This window comes from Gossypium arboreum, chromosome 12 (assembly GCF_025698485.1).
Source record: "Gossypium arboreum isolate Shixiya-1 chromosome 12, ASM2569848v2, whole genome shotgun sequence".
NCBI lineage: Eukaryota > Viridiplantae > Streptophyta > Magnoliopsida > Malvales > Malvaceae > Gossypium > Gossypium arboreum.
Window position 1 is genome coordinate 102,799,949 of NC_069081.1, and position 19,685 is coordinate 102,819,633.

At 30.1% G+C, this 19,685-nt stretch overlaps 2 protein-coding genes across 6 annotated transcripts; one reads left to right on the plus strand and one right to left on the minus strand.

Moving 5' to 3' along the window:
* Positions 1-3,507: 3,507 nt before the first annotated feature.
* LOC108479556 (protein indeterminate-domain 4, chloroplastic-like) lies at positions 3,508-7,365 on the plus strand. Of its 4 annotated transcripts, none has more exons than XM_053023145.1 (4): positions 3,508-3,651; positions 4,083-4,347; positions 4,608-5,004; positions 6,062-7,365. In XM_053023145.1, the coding sequence occupies exons 2-4, from the start codon at positions 4,191-4,193 to the stop codon at positions 7,188-7,190; spliced, it is 1,683 nt and encodes a 560-aa protein (XP_052879105.1). In that variant the 5' UTR covers positions 3,508-3,651; positions 4,083-4,190; the 3' UTR covers positions 7,191-7,365. The 4 variants fall into 4 exon arrangements, with proteins under 4 accessions (XP_052879105.1, XP_052879104.1, XP_017637724.1 ...); XM_053023144.1 differs by having other exon boundaries at positions 3,526-3,734; XM_017782235.2 differs by lacking the exon at positions 3,508-3,651 and adding an exon at positions 3,692-3,868.
* Positions 7,366-10,232: 2,867 nt separating this feature from the next.
* On the minus strand, positions 10,233-15,760 carry LOC108479514 (protein indeterminate-domain 5, chloroplastic-like). Of its 2 annotated transcripts, XR_008276061.1 has the most exons (4): positions 15,267-15,760; positions 14,673-15,069; positions 11,958-13,233; positions 10,233-10,505 (listed from the first exon to the last, which is right to left on the minus strand). XR_008276061.1 is itself a non-coding variant. In XM_053023249.1 (3 exons), exons 1-3 carry the CDS (start codon positions 15,430-15,432, stop codon positions 12,012-12,014), a joined length of 1,785 nt encoding a protein of 594 aa, XP_052879209.1. In that variant the 5' UTR covers positions 15,433-15,760; the 3' UTR covers positions 11,884-12,011. The 2 variants fall into 2 exon arrangements, 1 of the variants encoding a protein (XP_052879209.1); XM_053023249.1 differs by lacking the exon at positions 10,233-10,505 and having other exon boundaries at positions 11,884-13,233.
* Between the last annotated feature and the right edge of the window lie 3,925 nt (positions 15,761-19,685).

Consider the following 19,685-nt stretch of genomic DNA (forward strand, 5'->3'; position numbering starts at 1 on the left):
ACACAATATTTCTGAGTGGCGTGACGTAAAAAATAATTACTGAATGTAAAATGATCCCTAATGCAATTTTAATCAAAATGCAAAGTATGAGATGAAATGTATGAAATGAGTTTGGTAGCAAAAACACAAAATTCAACAATCAATAACATGAATAAGCTAAGATAATTACATCATTCAACTTAATTCATTTTTCTTATGCTTAACAGTGTTTGGAAAATATTCCATGGCAACTCGATCTTTCATTGGCTTGAAACCAAATTAAGTCCTTTCAGAATCTTTTACTTAGTAAAACATACATTTTACTGATCATATTAAGCTAAGGGTTTCTTAGTATTCATGTGAAGTAACAAGGACTGGGTTTGAAACAATTTAATCACATAAACTTAAAAGCCATGCAAGGTAATAGAGCTTGGTCAAGTTATTATGAACCTTTATTTATTCTGGGTCGGACATAAATTAAACATGCACATTTCAATTATAGTCTCTATTAGCCATCGTCTGGTTAGGATCCATCAGCTAATTCTAATACATCCATACATCCCTTACTCATTTCCTTCATCTCTCATTTCATAAGCATTCTTTCTCTCATTCTTTCCTCTCTTCATTCCTACGCATAACATCCCATTTTTTCATTATCTTTTTGCCAGCAAAACCTTGAGAAGATCATCTCTTGGCCGACCACCTTGAGGAGCCATTAGCAAAAGAGCAACACAAGGATCGGAGGAGAACATCTTCAATCAGAGTCACGAGATTGCTGATTCGACAGAGTTTATTCTTCTTTTACTTTGTTATTTTAATTTAAGCTGGTTTGCAATGTGCTTTATTATCTTGTCATCAACAATGGTAACTTAATTCTGTTTAGCTATGATGATTGCATTAATTCAATGAAATTTGTTTAAATCATGTTTATCGTGTTTGTGCTTCAGTTGATCATGTTTTAAATTAAACTCAAGTATGTATTTCAATAATACGTGATTGGATGCATTAGAATTAGCTGAGTGATCCTAACCACATAAACACAACAATTGAAATGTGCATGCTTAATTTATGTCTGACCCAGAATAAATTAAGGTTCGTAGTAACTTGACTGAGCTCTATTACCTTGCATGACTTTTAGGTTTATGTAATTAAATTGTTTTAAACTATGGACTAAGATAAAACTTTGATTGAATGGTAAAAATTAAAGTTTTATTCATGCAAATGTCATGGTTCAAATCCCACCATATATAAATTATTTATGCTAAGCAACAAATATCTATACTATCTAGCATGGAAAATTCAACAAACTTTTAGGTTGATAATATTGTTAATTGAGTTGGTGTTACAATTTAAACACGCCTTTATGTTCTAAATACATAGTTTTCATATGCATACATGTGTGATTGAATTTTCTATTAATAATATTGTTGATTAAGTTGGTGTAACAAATTAACTTAACACCAACTTTGGATTAATGACAATATCATGATAAATAATTGTATTGCATATAATATGTAATATAATGTATTTATTGTTTAAATTTCGTTCTACTCATTATTTAATTTATTTTAATATCACACATATCTAATATGTTATTATTAATTAGTTTCAAACTTTACATTTTATTATTCATTATATTTTATTTTTAAACTTAGAGTTTCTAGTAATTAATTATGATTTTAAAAATTTAAAAGTAGATTAAAAATGGTATGAAAAATAACATTTCTCTTTTTAAAGGATAGCACTAGAGTGGGGCAAAACTACTTTATCCATTTCGCCTCATTCTTGTACGAGTGTTCAAAAGTTTATTTTCTCATATGTTAGTTATTCTAAAATCATGACTTATTTGAAATAAATATTATTGTCGATATAGGATGACGTAAATTTAAATATATTGAAATATATTATTTCCTATATATGAGATGTCAATGTAATTAGTGAGAATTTAAAATAAAAATAGAAAATAAATAAAATTTCATATTTTATGACGTGTTTCGCTCGCATTATAGAAAATTATTTATTAATAAAAGCTCAAAACAGTAATTACTATATTCTATTTTATTTGAAATAAAATAAAGTTTATTAAATGATAAAAAGAAATAAAATTTATGATGACAGAATGGCAAAATTATCAGTAGAGCAAGTTGAATCCTTTAGCAGTGTTTATGTATCAACTGTTGTTCAGTAACTTAAAAAATCAGTAAACAGTTTAAAGAAATTGATTCATCGTTAAGGAGGAAAGAGAGGGTTTTGTCTTGAAGCTGGTAAGAAGATACGAAATAAGAGAAGGAGAGCTGGGCAGAGGGTAAGGCTTATATGCATGTTGGTGGCCCCTCCGCATAACGACACATTTTCCTGCATCAATCCTCATACCAACAACCTCCTCTTCTGGTCGGGTTTGGATCGAATTTTAATTTTTTTTATTTTATTTAATTTTTATATAAATTTTATTTATTCGATTTAATAACTTTCTTTATGATAAAGATAGAGTCATGTTGAGTTCAGACTGAGTTTGACTTTTGGGATAATTTTGACATGCATTCAATTTAATTTGTTCTATTCAATAACTTTTTTTTATATAGAATTAAGGTTAAGTCTAATTAAGTTCAGATAAAGTTTGAACAAAAATTCACTTTTGTGTTTAGTTTTGGCATGAGTTTAGTTTTATTCATTTCAATAGCCTCCGCTTTAATAGAATTAAGATTTTGTTGAATCAGATTCAGACTTGAATAATTTTTATTTAGTTTTAATGTGGATTTGATTTGATTTAATTCAACGACGTCCTTTTCTATAGAAGTAATAAAGTCAGGTCGAATAAAATTTTAGATCGAATTCGAATAAAAAAGGTGAATACCTTTTCTTAGTTTTGACGAGGGTTCTATTTAATTCAATAATAATCTCTTCCAACAGAAGTACTTTGCTAAGTTTTTATATGGGCTTGGTTTGATTCGATTCAACAACCATTTTTTCCCAATAAAGGTTGGATCAAGTCGAATTGAGTTCAGATCATATTTGAACAAAAATATTTTCTTTATCTAGTTTAGGCATGGCTTTGCTTTGAGTTGATTCAACAACCTCCTCTCAATAAAGGTAGGGTTAAGTTGAACAAGATTCGAGTTTAACTAAACAAAAATTTCTTTTGTTTAGTTTTGATATTTAATTGGTTTGATTTGATTCTAAAGTATATTTGTATTATTTAAAACATATTAAAATTTTAATAATTTATTTTAATTTTATTATTGATAAATTTGTAATTATATTTAAATAAAATATATTTTATTATTTAAGTATTGTAACTAAATATGAATTTAATTAATAACTATTATAAGGTACAAAAGTTTCATAAATACGGTTAGAAGAATTACAAGTGTCCTTTGAATAGATTTAAAAATCTAAAATTAAATAAATGAGATATCCGTCATTATTCTAACTCCTCTTGTAAAATCCGATCTTCTTTAAGTTTCGAAAAATTATATTTCTTTTTGAAAAAATGTGTATATATATTTCTTAAAGTAAGAAGCAAATGGGATTTTTTTTTTTTTGTTTGTACCAAAAACGAAAGGGGAATTTTATATTCTACAAGTACAACAAAAAGGATTGAGAAATGAGATAAATTATCATAAGAATACACCAGAGGAAAGAGAGAGAGGGGTTAGCATAAGGGATAAACGTGTATGTATTTGTTTTTGTCTATACATACATACATACATGCATACATGCATATATGTGACATGAAATACTTCAAGTTTGCAAGTGTAAGTCATATATTTTATAAGAAAAAAAAATCAACAACAATTTGAAGAAGAAATTATGAGGAGTCTATAATTTAGATTGTTTTCTTTCTCTTCAACTCCGGATTGTTGCTGTCTCCTTAGATACTTCCTTCTTGGTATTTTGTGGGCTTTTTATCTCTAGTTTTCATTATTATTTTTTCCTTTTCTCTGGTTTTTGTCTTCTTGTTTCTTATTTTATTGATTCCTTGCAAGATTTTCGAAAGAGAGCTGAAGGGGATGCAAACCATCCCCCCCACCCCCCTTCCTATGGCACAAACCCTTTATTTTCTTTCAATTATGAGGTAATTTGATTGATTTTTTGAATTCTAGGTTTGGTGGTTTCTAAGAAGAAGTTTGCACATAGTTTTGGGCTGAGAAACAAGATAAGATAGCAAGGAAGCAAGCAAAGAGTTAAAAGGTTATATATAATCATTGAGAATGGCCACCGCTTCATCGTCGGCAACTTTCTTCGGAAACAGCGGAGAAAATGAAAACCCGATGATAAAACAACAATCATCCGCCGCACCCACTTCCTCAACTGCTCCAACCACTGCACCTCACTCTAAGAAAAAGAGAAATCAACCTGGAACTCCAAGCAAGTATCTCTTTACATACATCTCTTTATGTTTTTTCTTTCTAGGCTTTTACCACATCTATCCTATGAGTAAAGCCAATAAAGAAACAAGTTTTTTTTTTTTTTAAATTCAAAAACTAAAGATAATCCAATGAACCCTAATCCAAAAGTTGGTCAGCTTTCATCATAATTTATTCTGGGTTTTTTTTCTAAATTTATCGTCTTTTCCCCCAAATTTTCTTGGGTTCTTTTTTGGTTTTGTCATTTATGAAACCAAGCAGATCCAGATGTGGAAGTGATAGCACTATCTCCCAAGTCTTTAATGGCAACCAACAGATTCATCTGTGAGGTATGCAACAAAGGGTTTCAGAGGGAGCAGAATTTACAGCTCCATAGAAGAGGACACAATCTGCCATGGAAGCTAAAGCAGAAGAGCACAAAAGAAGTGAAGAAGAAGGTTTATCTTTGCCCTGAACCCACATGCGTCCACCATGAACCCTCGAGGGCACTTGGGGACCTTACGGGCATCAAAAAGCATTACTCGAGAAAACATGGGGAGAAGAAATGGAAGTGTGAGAAGTGTTCCAAGAGGTATGCCGTGCAATCTGATTGGAAAGCTCATTCTAAGACTTGCGGCACTAGGGAGTACAGATGTGACTGTGGCACTCTCTTCTCAAGGTAATTTTTTATCCTTCCCTTAATCATTAATATAAACTTTTCTTTCTCTGAGGTTATCAAAGTTGACAAACCAAGTTACCATGAGAGCAAAATATTTGTTTGAGAAAGATTTGGGGACTGGGAGTTGGGCAGTGATAAAAGCCTGTTCTTTTGTTTCACCTTTTTGGATTACTTATCTAAAGATTAGCTCTCTCTCGCTCTCTCTCTCTCCTTCTTCTAGTTCTTCACTTTAAACTCTTAAAAAAAAAAAAAAACTGGTTGCACGTGAACAATAATCTGCGAAACTGCCATGGCTGATAAGGATTCTTGGCAACCAAACAAAAATTAGTAAAAATTTTATTTCTTCATTTCTCCCTTGGTAACATCGCCTTTCATCTTTTTCATATTCACGTGTTGTTAATTCATACGCTGTCATGAAGTATATTGTTACTGGATTTGTTCTCATGTGATGAGTGTTACACATATATATTTATTTATATGTATGTATATATTTATGTTTTACTGCCATTGTTTAAACGTTAGGGTTCTTGCCTGTGTGGGGCAATTCTCATTTCTGTCACTCTCTTGTTGAGCAATTTGAGGAAATTCTTGATTCTTTCATGCAGCAATTATATATCTGGAGAACAAGAGGGAAAAAAATATTTAATTTGTGCTTTTTACCAGTCAGTTTATTCAAATGATCTTATTGGTGAAAATATTGGGCTAAGCCTGAAACTGTTTTTGTCATTTGTTAATGGCTTTCACAGTTATGGAAAAATATTCCTTCCATGAATAATAGACAACTTTTTCAGGGTTTTCTTTCTTCTTTTTAATATGTTTTTCATTTACTGCGGGATTTCATCAATTGGGAAATGATTCCCTCAATTCATTTAAGAAGCACCTTCTTCTCAAAATGGTAAAAACGATTAAAAAGAAATGGTTGGATTTTTCAACCTTGGTTTTCATTAATGGAAGTTTATTAACAACTTTTCTTCTCATATATATAACATATATATATATATATATATATATATTTGTTCAATTTCCCTCTCATTTATATATGACATCTTTGTTGCAGACGTGATAGTTTCATCACCCATCGGGCCTTTTGCGATGCATTGGCTCAAGAAACTGGAAGGCACCCCACCAATAACTTAACCCCAATCGGAAGCCATCATCTATTTGGAGGTAATCATCATCAAATGAGCTTAGGATTATCCCAGAATCAACCATTATCGAGCAACATGTTGCGGTTGGGAAGCGGCACTGGAGTCGCAAAGTTCGAGCACCTCAACAGTACCGCGTCCAATCCTTCTTCATTGCAGAACATGCCGGCGTTCTTCATGGGGGATGCGGCGAACCAAGGTTTTCTCCCAGAACATCAATCTCATCATGGAAATGGACCATACATAAACAAACCCTTACATGGTCTTATGCAACTTCCGGACCTTCAAGGCAATACTAACAGTACGGCGCCCAATTCCGCCAATCTTTTCAATTTAGGCTTCTTTCCCAGCAACAGTGGTGCGAGCAGCATAAGTACCGGCGAAAACGGCGGAGCTTCGAATTCCGGATTTTTAAGCGGTAATCAGTTTAACATGGGTGATGTGCAGGTTGGTTCGGGGATGGCCTCTCTTTATAGCAGTAGTTCAATGCAACATGAGAACATTTCTCCAAACATGTCGGCAACTGCATTGCTTCAAAAAGCTGCTCAAATGGGTTCAACTACAAGCAACAACACTTGCTCATTGCTACGGGGATTGGGGAGTTCTTCGTCTAGTGGGATCAAATCCGACAGACAAGTTTTTTCCCCTAACAATTTCGAGAGTGGTGGCAGTCTAAGATCACAGATGGAGAATGATAGCAATCTTCAAGGACTAATGAACTCTCTTGCAAATGGTAACTCCTCCATTTTCGGACAAGATCATAGCAACTTCGGAGGGTTCACCGGAAATGGGATGACAGTGGAACATCATAGCAATAACGCCAACTTTTCCAACGTTGATGAAGCTAAGTTACATCAAAAACTTGGGGTAAGAATCGGGGAGACTGATAAATTAACATTGGATTTTCTTGGAGTGGGGGAAATGGTAGGCAACATGGGTGGAAATGGTCAACATGGGATCAATATCGGGTCTTTGAACCCCGATGTGAAGTCATCGGCTCAAGCAACCTCACAACAATTTGGCTGCCCAAAACTTGTCTAAAAGCCAAGCAAAGCTTTTGTAGGATTAATATGTAGGGGGGAAACTCTTTTTTGGTTTTTTAAATTTACAGTTATGGATTAGGGTTTTCATTCCAAAAAGTGTTTTAAAGGTATCCTTAGCTAAACTCAATTATAAGGTATTTTCCCTTTTTTTATATACAAGGTGTTTTTCTTAATTTTGCTTACTCTTCTTGTTGATTTTGCCTTAAAACAAAGATGGTAAGAATTTATTATGCCCAATGTGATTCAATGTTTAGGGCATTTCATAGAGGAGAATATTAAAAAAATAAAATAAAATTCCTAAGGCATAAACATAAATTTAACTTTTAATATTTTTGAATCACTTTTGATTTCAGCTTTTAAGTTTTAGTTATATTATTTTTAGATGAAAAATTTGATTAAACGGTTAAAAATTTTAACAATATTGATATGGCAACTCATGTGGCAAAAATATATACTTGATAAAAATATTAAAATGCTTTGGAAATTTTCAAAGAAATTCATAAAAAAAATAAAATAACCGTCTTAACTGCACATAGATTGTCACATTAGTGCCATTAAAATTTCAACATTTCAATTAGTTTTGACTTTAAAAATAATCTGATTAGAATTTAAAATTTTAAGGCCAAAGTGATCCCAAAATAAAATTTAGAGCCAAAGCAACAAAATAGATAAAATTTAAGGGCTAAATTTATAATTATTTTAATCTTGAAAAGTCTTAAAATTAGAGTGAAAATGGGGTTTTAAAATTTTTATTAAAGATATAAAAGATTAAAGAATAATTTTGAAAATATAAAAGGATGCTGTACATATTTGTTATAAAGGAAAAACATATACTAATATTTTTAATATGTAATGAATAGGAAGCTACGAAAGTAGTATAGTTTGATATCTTCACTTGAAAGCAAGAAAACCAAGATTTTTAGGAGAATTTCGTGATCAACTGCTGGGTCAGGGCGTTAAAATAAAACCTAAATATGTTGGATTATTTTTGGGACATTTATGATGATAAATTAATTAATTTTTTTAAAAAAATTATTGTAATTTAAATGTGAAGTAAATAGATTTGGTGTCTCTTTCCAAAACAAAAAGTTACTTGGAAATTTCCTTTTTGTCTTTGAAGAAGTTAGATATTTTAACATTTACTACAAACTAAAGTTTTTGTTGGTAAATATACATACCGAAAATACAAAATCGAAACAAAAGCTGAGCCCTTTGGTAGAAATAAAATGGTAAAAAGTAAAGAATAGGTCAACACATGACATCAAGAATCTTAACATGCTTACTACATTCCAACAGAGTGGACAAGTGAATGATTATTTTATTTTTTTTGCATTAAAATTTTGATATCATACAGAATTTATTTGGCCACCTAATACCTAACCCCAATACTAGTTAATAAACAATATTCATTAGCTCATGTTGACATTCTCCACACATTTTTGCCTAAAATTGCATTATGTTGACTTCAATACCTGTGTCACAAGTCACATTCAAAAAATATAACAATATTATTCTCTAGTTTTGAAATTACCTAAACTACCAAGTTAATATCTTCTTTTATTTTTATTTTTAACAAATTTCGTTTATTATTATCATCCTGAGCTTAAATTATTAAAATATAAATCAAATGTTGGGGGTCAGAAATTTCTGAAATTCAGGCAGGAACAAGAAAAGCATCAGGAATTGTTCGTTATTGTAATAATAATTGGGAAAGTGTCGGATAATGTGGCACTTTTGTCGTAATACTTGTCTCTTTTTTCACTTTATGGAATCAATTAGTCCGTGACTGCCAATCTGTTTCACTGTCCTTATTTGGAAAAATACTTGAACCCCTCTTCCTCTTTTACATTTTTTTTCCATACGAAAAACAGAGTAGACCTTTTCATTATTATTCTGGACACAATATTTATTATTTTTCCACTTAGAATTTCTTTTTTGAAATTTTCATGTCATCATGATATCAAATTCTAATATCACATGGAATTTATATAAATTATTTATTAATTATAACTTTTCCACTTAAGATTTTCCTTAGTAATTTTTTTACAAATTTTTTATTTTGATACTTTATAAAAATTAAATGACTCACCGTAAAGTTTATCCTAAACAAAATATATATCTTTAACAATATTTCATTTTGTGACCTAATTAATTCTCTCTTAAATTATTTTTGATTTAAATTTTACCATGCGCGGTCTAATCCCCATTTATTCCAATCTAAACTTGGATATACTTTAGTCTTTAGTCCAAGTAATTTGTATTGAGTTTATTCTGGCTATGTATTATTTATGATTTATGTTTGTGTTTGTAATTTTACTCGAAACTCTTTTAAAAAAAGATATAATATACTTTATTAATTTTCAGACATTCATTTTCTTATTTTTATTGTACAATTTGTATATCTTGATTTTTATAATTAAATTTTAATAAAAATAATTTATTGTGAAATATTATAATTTTACCTGAAATCAAAGAATCAATAAATTGAAATTTTGAAATATAACATCTGCAATTTTTTTTATTTTTTTATTTTTTTGTTTATCTGAAACACGGTTATGAAGTATAATTGAAGTTGAAGAGTGAGAGATTTGAGAGGTAGAGGGGACGTTGTCATAAATTTTTTATGTATGTAATCCACCACTTGAACGAATAGGATAGAGCAAGGATTGGAGGCATGTACAAAATCCGCAATTTGTGCTAGTTGTTGACATTTTTTATTATTATTTAAATTTATAATTATTTCATTACAATGCACGAGTGTGGATTTGGATTAAAAAAATAATATATTTGGCTCCTTAGAAAAAGAATATTCTAAAGTAAAAATTTAGTGATGGTAAAAAATTTCAAAACCTTAAACAAGTATATTATAATGAAAAAAGATTGTGAGTCATAAATTTGTGACTGGTTGAATAGCCTAACCATGCCACTAAGACAACAAAACATTCCAAATCCATTAGCATGTGATTTGATTTGTTGTTTATGTAGCTTCAAATTTTATATTAATTCAATTTTAAATTTCAAATAATTGAAATCGATAACCTTACTATAATAATAAAATAAAATAAAATAAAATAAAAAAGGAAACAAGAGAAAGTTATGTTTGTTTGAGGGGCTAAAAAGTGACTATGAAAAAAGATGGTTGCTTGATTAACAGTTGAAGAGAAAAAAAAGGAAGCAGGTTTTGGTACAAATCTATAAGAGAGAGGTTGATATCATTAGCTGCATTTTTGTTGATTTTTGATTAGCTTTCCAAAACTCAACTCCCCTTTTCTCCATGGACTTGTACTTGACCCACCTTGCCATCCATCAATATCTACCAAAATAAATAAAATTATGTCAATGTTGATCATTATTATCATTTACTTCCAATAATCCACCAATTTCATATCATCCTTCTTCTTATTATTAGAGGAATCTGAAACAGATGGTGTGTATGCAGCAGATGGGAATATTTATGACATGTATGCATGCTTTGCCATTTTCTCTCATAACATACAAAGTTTCTTTTTTCTTTGCTTACATCTCATCTAAAACAAGACAATATTGTTGGAAAATGAAACAACTATCTCTGCTAATATTATGTTCAATTCATAAAATATATATGGTGTAAAATTCCAGTCAAGATTTCATTTTCAAATTTATATATATGGGACATTGAGGTGAAAGATGATAAAAAGGTATAGTGATTTTTACTTTTACACCAACTTTTTCTGCACAGTAAAAAACCTAGTACGTAACTGTAAAAAATGTCACCTCTTCATCGGCTGATGCTTCAAATATGCTAGAGTAAAAGAATAAAACTTATTTTTTTTAGGTTACATTAGGCCTCATGGTCCTCTACTTTTTAAACATTTACAATTTAGTTCTTATATTTTTATTTCAATAAATTTAGTCTTTCTATTTTTCAAATTTAAAAATACAAGTTGACACAATTAAAATTCTTTCGTTAAATTTAAGTTTATTATAATATCATTTTTTGTTACATAGCTATTTTTATTTTAAAATATCCCATCAATAAATTTAACAATACTAATAATTAGACTTACATTTTGAAATTTTAAAAATAATAAATAAATAAATAAAGAGTCAAAAATTAAATTTCAAATATGAACGTTTTAATCTCTAGTTTTAGGTTAAAATCCAAAAGCTATGAAAATTACTAATTAGTGTCTAGAACGTGGTGACACTATTTAAGGTTATAAATAAATTCAGGAAAAATAATATGTTAATAAATAATTTTATTTTATTTGATGCATAAAGGCATCAGTTAAGCAGACTATGATTATAAGAAAATTGAAAATTAGCATGATATAAAAATATTTAAAATAGGGAAGAAATAAGATAAATAAAAAAGAGAATGCAGAATGAAGAAGGAATTGGCATGTTTTTTGGGTGCAAATTTGAAAGGAAATAAAAATTATGGTAGAGGAATGAAAAAAAAAAAGAGGAGTGATGATTGATGCATGGCCAAAAAAGAAAGGATAGATATTTGTTGAGGGAATCTAGATTGCTGAGAGCAACACTCGTGACACTGTCAGCCCTTCAATTTATGTTTAAAGAATAAAGAATAAAAATAAAAAATAAAAATAAAAACTAAGAGACAAGAAAAGAAACAAAACCATATGTACTACAACTCATGACTGTCCCATGCAAGACAATATGTCAGAGAATGCAAAGAAACACACACCTAATTTAAATTAAGAGAAATATTATTTACCCTTGAAATCTTTAAAGTAAAAAACTTTTTTAATCATATTTTACATACCTTTGTACTTTCTTCATATCTTTTCTCTTTTTACTCTTTTTGGGATTTCTTTCGTCACTGGAAATTCCCACGTTCTCCGAAAGATTGCTGGCTTGTCGGCGCCGTTATGTTACTATTTCTCTCTGAACTCAGCCTGCTTATCCCAATTCCTTGTCGTTGTTGTGCCGCTCCTCCGCTCATGTTTCTAACTATATGCCCAACCCCAAGGAAGTCCCGAGTCAATCTATCCGACCCGCCTCCGCTAACATTCATACTTTGCGGCGGTGGCGGCGGTGGTTGTTCTTGTCCCATGCTACTTCTATTTGTGTAAGGGCTTTCTTGACCATGTACAGCGTCATAGCCGCTTCCGAAAATGGGGGAATTTCCACTGGCAATGGAGTTCATTAGTTCATGTAGATTGCTGCCAGCCGTATCTCCGAAAATGGCGCCGAAGTTGGAGGTTTTGGTTCCGGTTGAAGAAGAGTTTGCAAAGGTTCTTAGAAGGGAATCGTCGTTGGTGTTTTTGTTTCTTGAAGTAGAGCCCATTTGAGCAGCCTTTTGAAGCAATGCGGTGGCTGACATTTGGGGCACCATGTTATTGTTTTGAACCGATGAGCTAAAGAGAGAAGGGATGTTGGAAGTCATTTGATCACTCATTAAGTTGTTGGAGAAGAGGTTGGAGGCGTTGTTGGTTCCACCATTGCCGCCGTTTTCATTGTTGAAATTATCAGACATGAGCAAACCCGAAGATGTTAAATTATAATCGCCAGCACCGCCATTGTTGCCACTCTTGGAAAGGAAGCTAAGGTTGAAGAGATTGGCAGCCGAAGAAGCGTTGCTTGCGGCGTTGTTGTTGTTGTTGTTGTTGTTGTCGGGAGGAAACTGCATTAATCCTTGGAACGGTTTGCTGTTTCCCAACAACCCATGCTGGGATTGATGTTCTTGGTTGAAAATCTGATTAGATTCTTCCATGACGAAACCCATGGCCTGTTGTTGAGGTCGAAACGATGATGATGAAGAAGAACCCATTGATGGAGGAAGAAGATGATCAAATTGGGAACTCCTTGAAGGCCCACCACCACCACCACCACCAAGTTTGAGGATGTCAGCTGCAGTTTGATTATTATTCGGGTCTTGAATGGATGAAATTTGGGTTCCAACTTGAGATAACCCTAAGCCCATATAATTGCTAGTTCCGTACAAATGGGTGCCAATGGAGTTTAAAGGAGGAGGGTGCCTTGCAGTTTCTTGAGCCAGTGCATCACAAAATGCTCTGTGAGTGATAAAGCTGTCACGTCTGCCAACAGTAACAAGCATTCCTTTAGATAAGCTTCAGACACGCAGTAGAATAACAAGAATTTGAACACATGACTGATCTTGTCTGCCATGTTTTTAACATCAAATTATTGGGTTTTTGAATGTTTTTCCAATCAATTAATTTATGGCTACTAGCTATCTAAAGAACACGAGATAAGAAATTGAAATTGAATGAATAATAACGAAATTAAATGATTTCATTATCTTAATTAATTGATTAATCAAATTCTACCCTCATTTTTACATTTCACATATAAAAAAAATTTTGGCTCAAATTTTGAAAATAGTAAATTTAGCGTGAAATTAATAAGTGAAAAATTGGAATTAATATCTACAACTACAAGCCCATTTCCTTAAAAAAAAAATTAAAAAGGGGGTTTAGCTAACAAGGTTCTAAGAAGAAAGGTTATTAGAAAAGAAAATTGAAGGAACCCTAAAGCAACAAGAGAAATATATATATATTAGTGAAAAGAGAGAGTAGAAGCTAGGAAATTAAACTAAAATTATCCTAAAAGACAGACAAATAATTGAAGAGAAGAGAAATAGGTCAAAAGAAATAATCAAATTGACTTAATAAACAGCCATTTCAAGAACTGGGTGCTCAATAAATGCGACTAGAGAATGTATTCAAGCAAGTGAAAAGTGATGAATCAACAACCCCAATTCGGGATTTTTAGTTGTTCAATTAATGCAGAAGTCATGGGAATATATCTAATTTTTCCAGTTATGAATATCGTTTTCTAAAACAAGAAGCTGAAAAAGCTTTCGGGTTTTCATTTCTCTCTTCTTCTTTTTTTTTTTTTTTTTTGAATTCCCAAATCAATCAACTCTGGAACTATCCCTCCCACGCGCAAAATTCCCACTTAAAAAGAAAACGAGATATTAGACTAGTTATTTGACTGTTTCGGCTAAATCGGCACCGGAATCAGGATAAACACGACCCGGTTTAAAAACCCGGATTGGGAGGGTAATGACGTTATCATGAAAATAGATACCTGCAAAAGCACAGACCTGAACATGTCTAGCCAACCCACAAGAGAACAAATGTAGTAACAACAACACAGCGAACTATACATGGCAAAGCATCACGTGAATAGGAAATAAAGTTTAAAAATAAAAAATAAAAGAAAGAAAGAGAGAGAGAGGGGGGCGGTTCCAAGTACAAACAAAAGATGAACTGTTTTATTTTCTTTTTTCAATTTTGGAGGTGGGTTTAAATTTGTTGTTGGATGGATTGAAACCTAGCGAACTTGTATTACCGATGGCTTTTCCTACAGATTATTCACGTGGAACCATGTTTGTTTTCTGCACTACTCACCATTTTTGACGACTTAGTTAGAACTCGAATAAAAGAGAAAAGGGGGAAGCAGATGAAGATGAAGAAGGTGAATAAAAGTGAAAGTGGGTTGTGGAAAGTACCTTGAGAAGAGGGTGCCACAGTCACATCTGTACTCTCTGGTGCCACAGGTCTTAGAATGAGCTTTCCAATCAGATTGCACGGCGTACCTCTTGGAACACTTCTCGCACTTCCATTTCTTCTCACCATGTTTTCTCGAGTAATGCTTTTTGATGCCCGTAAGGTCCCCAAGTGCCCTCGACGGGTCATGGTGGACGCATGTGGGCTCCGGGCATAGATACACCTTCTTCTTCACTTCTTTTGTTGTCTTCTGCTTTAGCTTCCATGGCAAGTTGTGTCCCCTTCTATGAAGCTGTAAATTTTGCTCCCTTTGGAACCCTTTGTTGCATACCTCGCATATGAACCTGTTTGTAGCCATTAATGTCTTGGGAGATAGTGCTACCACTTCTGCATCTGGATCTGTTTCCATCATTTAAACAGAAAACAAAAAACACCATTAATCCCCCTTGTCATTTCCACTAAAATAACCTTCAGAATTTAGGGTTTCTTCTTGTTGGAATAAGATTAAGATCAATTCTCATTACTTGAGATTTCTCACATACATACAAATACATATATGTAGTAAAAATAAGATGAAAAAAAAATTGGATACTTGCTTGGAGTTCCAGGTTGGTTTCTCTTTTTCTTGGGAGGCGGCGATGGATCAACTGGGCCAGTTGATGAAGTTGGCGTATGATGTTGTTGTAGTTGTTGTTTCGTCTGGCTTTGATTCTCTTCTCTAATTCCAAAGAAAGGCCCTGATGAAGAAGATGCAGTCGCCATCTTTAACCAAAACCTCACCTTCTTCCTCTTAATTTTATTCTTAATTTCACTTGGTTTTCTACAAATACTCAGAAATAATATCTACTCAAAAAACCCATTAATCTAACGGCAACAACACCACACTGAAATCTCATCTGCACAAGCTAAGAAAGGGGGGTTGGGGTGGATTGTGGAAGGGTTTTTGAAATAAAAGAAAGTAGAAGAAGAGAGAAAAGAAAGAAAATCCAACCTATGGACATTTTGGTGCTTTTAAATGCCAAATTGTGAACAAACTGAATTGTTTTTTCCTCTCTTTATTCGGTGTCATGCATATATATCATCATCATCTCAACCAGATTAATTTCTTTATTATTATTATTATTATTATTATTATTATTATTATTATTATTATTATTTATCTGATTGGCTAATTTTACTTTTTAAAAATAAAAAAAAAATGAAATGAAAAATGTTTAAGAGAGATGAAGAAGAAGGAGGAGGTCGGTGGACCCAATCCATTAGACGCAAAACGACATAGGATGATGCGTAAGAGCAGCATGAAGAGAACAGCTCCCCCTTTCCTTCCGTCTCGTTTATTTTCGTACTCTCACTTGCAGACAAAGTTGCTACCCTCACCCCCACTGTAAATATATTTTACTTAATCATTTCAAATTACCATTATAATTCAAATGTCTTTCTGCAATTCCAAATATTAAATAAAATTTATATCAAACTGCAATCTCTTTGCTTAGCTTCAAGTTTTTCATATATAACCCTAGCATTTTATTGCGACAATTAAATTTGTGGTAGAATTTAGCAACCACCCTCACCTTATTTTCTAAAATTATTTTTATTCTTTTTCGTCTCATAAAATGTTTTTTTATTATATAAATAATATTTTATTTAAACCTCACTAATTAATAATAATATATTTTTTTTAATTTGAAATTTAAAATATTCAAATCTGATGTAAAATTTTAACAGAAAAGGTTAATTGTAGTGAAATGCAGAACTCCAGGTGAAAAACTAGGCACAAAATCACACGAGCAATAGATTCTAACTTTCTAGGTGAAACTAAGCTCTTGGGACTGATTATTATTATTATTTTTTAAAAGTAATTGTACTTTGTAGGTTCTTTCTTTTTTAAATGCCAAAGGATGAAGAAGACTTTCCAGTTTCTTCCATTGATTCAGCTTAACTCCGGTTTTGGTTCCAATTTGGTGCGATAAAAGATGGACCAGGATGTCACATCATGAAATGAAAATGGCTATTTTCGTCATTCTCTTAAAATTTATATAAATAAATTAAGGAAAGACCTAACCCAATCACTGCAGATAAACATATTTTATCAAAATTCTAGTGTATGAGAATTTATCAAAAATTTAAATAAAATTATATGTTTAGTAAATGAAAATATTTAGTATATTACTAGTGGTGGGGAGATGAGAAGTGTATATATAGTATACTAATATTTTTAATAATAATATATAAAATAAATGAGATATGTGATAAATTTATAACTTTATTTTTAGAGTTAAAAAAAAAGTATATTGTCAATACACTAAATACTCACATAATTAATAAATATAAAATTAAAGGTTATTTTTACACTTAAAATTAATAATTAATATATTCATTAACAATTTACACAAAATTTTGTTAAAAAAAGTAATTATATTCAACTATGTTTAGGTTCTGTCTAGATTTATTTTAACTTAAATTTAGTTATATATGGGTTCCAAACTACTCTAATTTAAGTTATACTCGATTTATATTTTATAATAATTAATTTTATTTATAATTAGTTAAATTTATTGTTTTTATAATTGCTAATAGAGAAATTTGTACTTGTGCTTTTCTGATAAAAATCATCATTTTAATACATTATTTATTCTAAAAGAATCTTTGGTACATGGACAAGTTCTAAATATAAATACAATTGTCAAAAAGAAAACATCAGATAATTAAAAGAGTTGAGATGCAGAATTAATGTGGTCAAGAAGATGATATAATAAAGTGAAGGGTGATTTGAAAGTCTTGAATAAGACAGTTTTTTTTTTTAATTTCACACCAATTAAAAAGAAAATATACATACCTCTTTATTAATTTATTTATAAAATATTTAATTAAATAAACCTTTTAACTTGATTCATTAAATTATTTTTTTTAACTTTTTGTAGCATTGTTGATTAAGGTGGATGTCTTATGTCTTTGAGCACTCAAATTTAAATTTTACTATGCATAATTGTGATACGTGAATCTTTAATCTCGGATTTTGTGTTGTACTTGATTTAATTCTAAATTATTGTTACTTAAACATATAATTGTAATAATAATATTTTTATTTAAATATGAGATTTTATTCCATGCCAGCTACTATATTTATTTATTTTCCTCAACTACTTATTAGTAATTATTTGATGAGGCTGTAATAATATTTAGGAGGATGATAATTATTGTAATTAATTAGTATTTAAGGCTCTACTTAATTTAAACCCCTCATATCAATGTCCCTCATCAATATGATTGATGTTTAGGAAATTAATTTAATGCTATATATATTCTTAGTAATTTCTAAATTTTATAAAAGAGAAATAAATGTTAATAAATTTAAAGTATAGTTATTAAGTTAAAATTTTTAAAATTCAATGAAAATGAGTTATTAAACATAAGTAATTAAAATTATTAATTGAATAATCTATAATCAATCGGATGTTTTAGAAATTGAAAAATATATAAGGGTGTATTTGGAGAAGAAATTTCATTTGTATCAAAGTTTTCAAAATTCTATTACTAATTGGGTAAAAATTGAAGAATTTCAAAATTTTTAGTAATTTCAAGATGGAATTTTAGTAGCTCAATTTCCTTTTCCAAAATCCACCTAAATTCCTTATAATTTTATTCCATTTAATACTAAAACTTCAAAATTTTTAATTTATTTATAAAATTTTACGAATATAATGATATACATATTAAATTTTTATATTATTTATTTTAAATATAATTATTATTTAACTCATAAAATTCTAATAACCTAATTTTTCTTAAAACAATTATTTATCCAAACAAATCAATTATAATTGCTGGCATTTTGAATTGATGACATCTAAAACTAACATTTTAGAATTTTCTAAAATTTCCAAATTCTTCGTCTAAACATACTCTAAGAATTTTCTTGACATATACAAATTATCAATTATTAATAGATCTCTTTGGGTATCCATTTAGCATACTATTGTAAAAAAAAAAAATCTAAAATTCTTTATGCACATGAAAACCACCCTTGTTTAAAAATACATATAATAAATATGAAATGTAATGTTTGAAATTAATAATTATATAAATGAGATTAAAATAAAAGTTAATTTAAATTGTGAGTCAAAAGAAATTTAAATAAGTAAGCACATCGTATTAAAAATAGTAAATACACCCTAATTGCTTATCATGATATTGTCAATTTTCTTGAATTGGTATAGAGTTTATTTCGACACTAACTCACTCTACAATATTATCAATACTAATAATTCTATCACACGTATTCGTGTGGAAATTACATTTTAAACACACGCATGCATATGAAAATTAAATGAATAAATAAATAATATATATGATTTGAAACTGTATAAAAATTCAAAATGCTACCATGTTAGAATACATATATTTTGTATTAAAATAATTTTGAAAAATTATGTTAAGCATAGTAAAGAGATATTATGGTAATAGTTTTACGTAACTATACATATTTTATGTAAAAAGTTGAAATAAGGTAACAATAACGCTTTAACTAAAATGGAAAAGTTAAAAGATTTAAAATGCTTCAAGGTAATTTAGGTTTAAATTTTATTATTTGCTTTTTTTCTTAAGCCTTATATAAAGGTATGAAATACAAAACCAAACTTCAAATAATATGAAGTAATGGTTTAAAGTTTGATTTTTTTTATATTTCTTTTAATTAAATTGGTGTAGGGTTAACTTATAACATTAACTCAATCACATAAATAAAGTATAAATATACACACGATGTGGGTAAAATAATTTATGTAATAGTATTAAAGTGTACTAAAAATTAAAACAAAACTTTGTTTAGAGTGATAAAGTTGAGGTGCTATTAACGTGGTTGGCATGGGTTCAAAATTTTTTATATGTAATTTTAAGGTAAATTACCTATTTAGTCACCTGAGTTTATTTATGTTCTTATTTTGGTCATCCATTTTAAAAAGTTGTTATTTTAGTCACTTCCGTTAAATAAATTTTCAATTTTAGTTACTCTACCG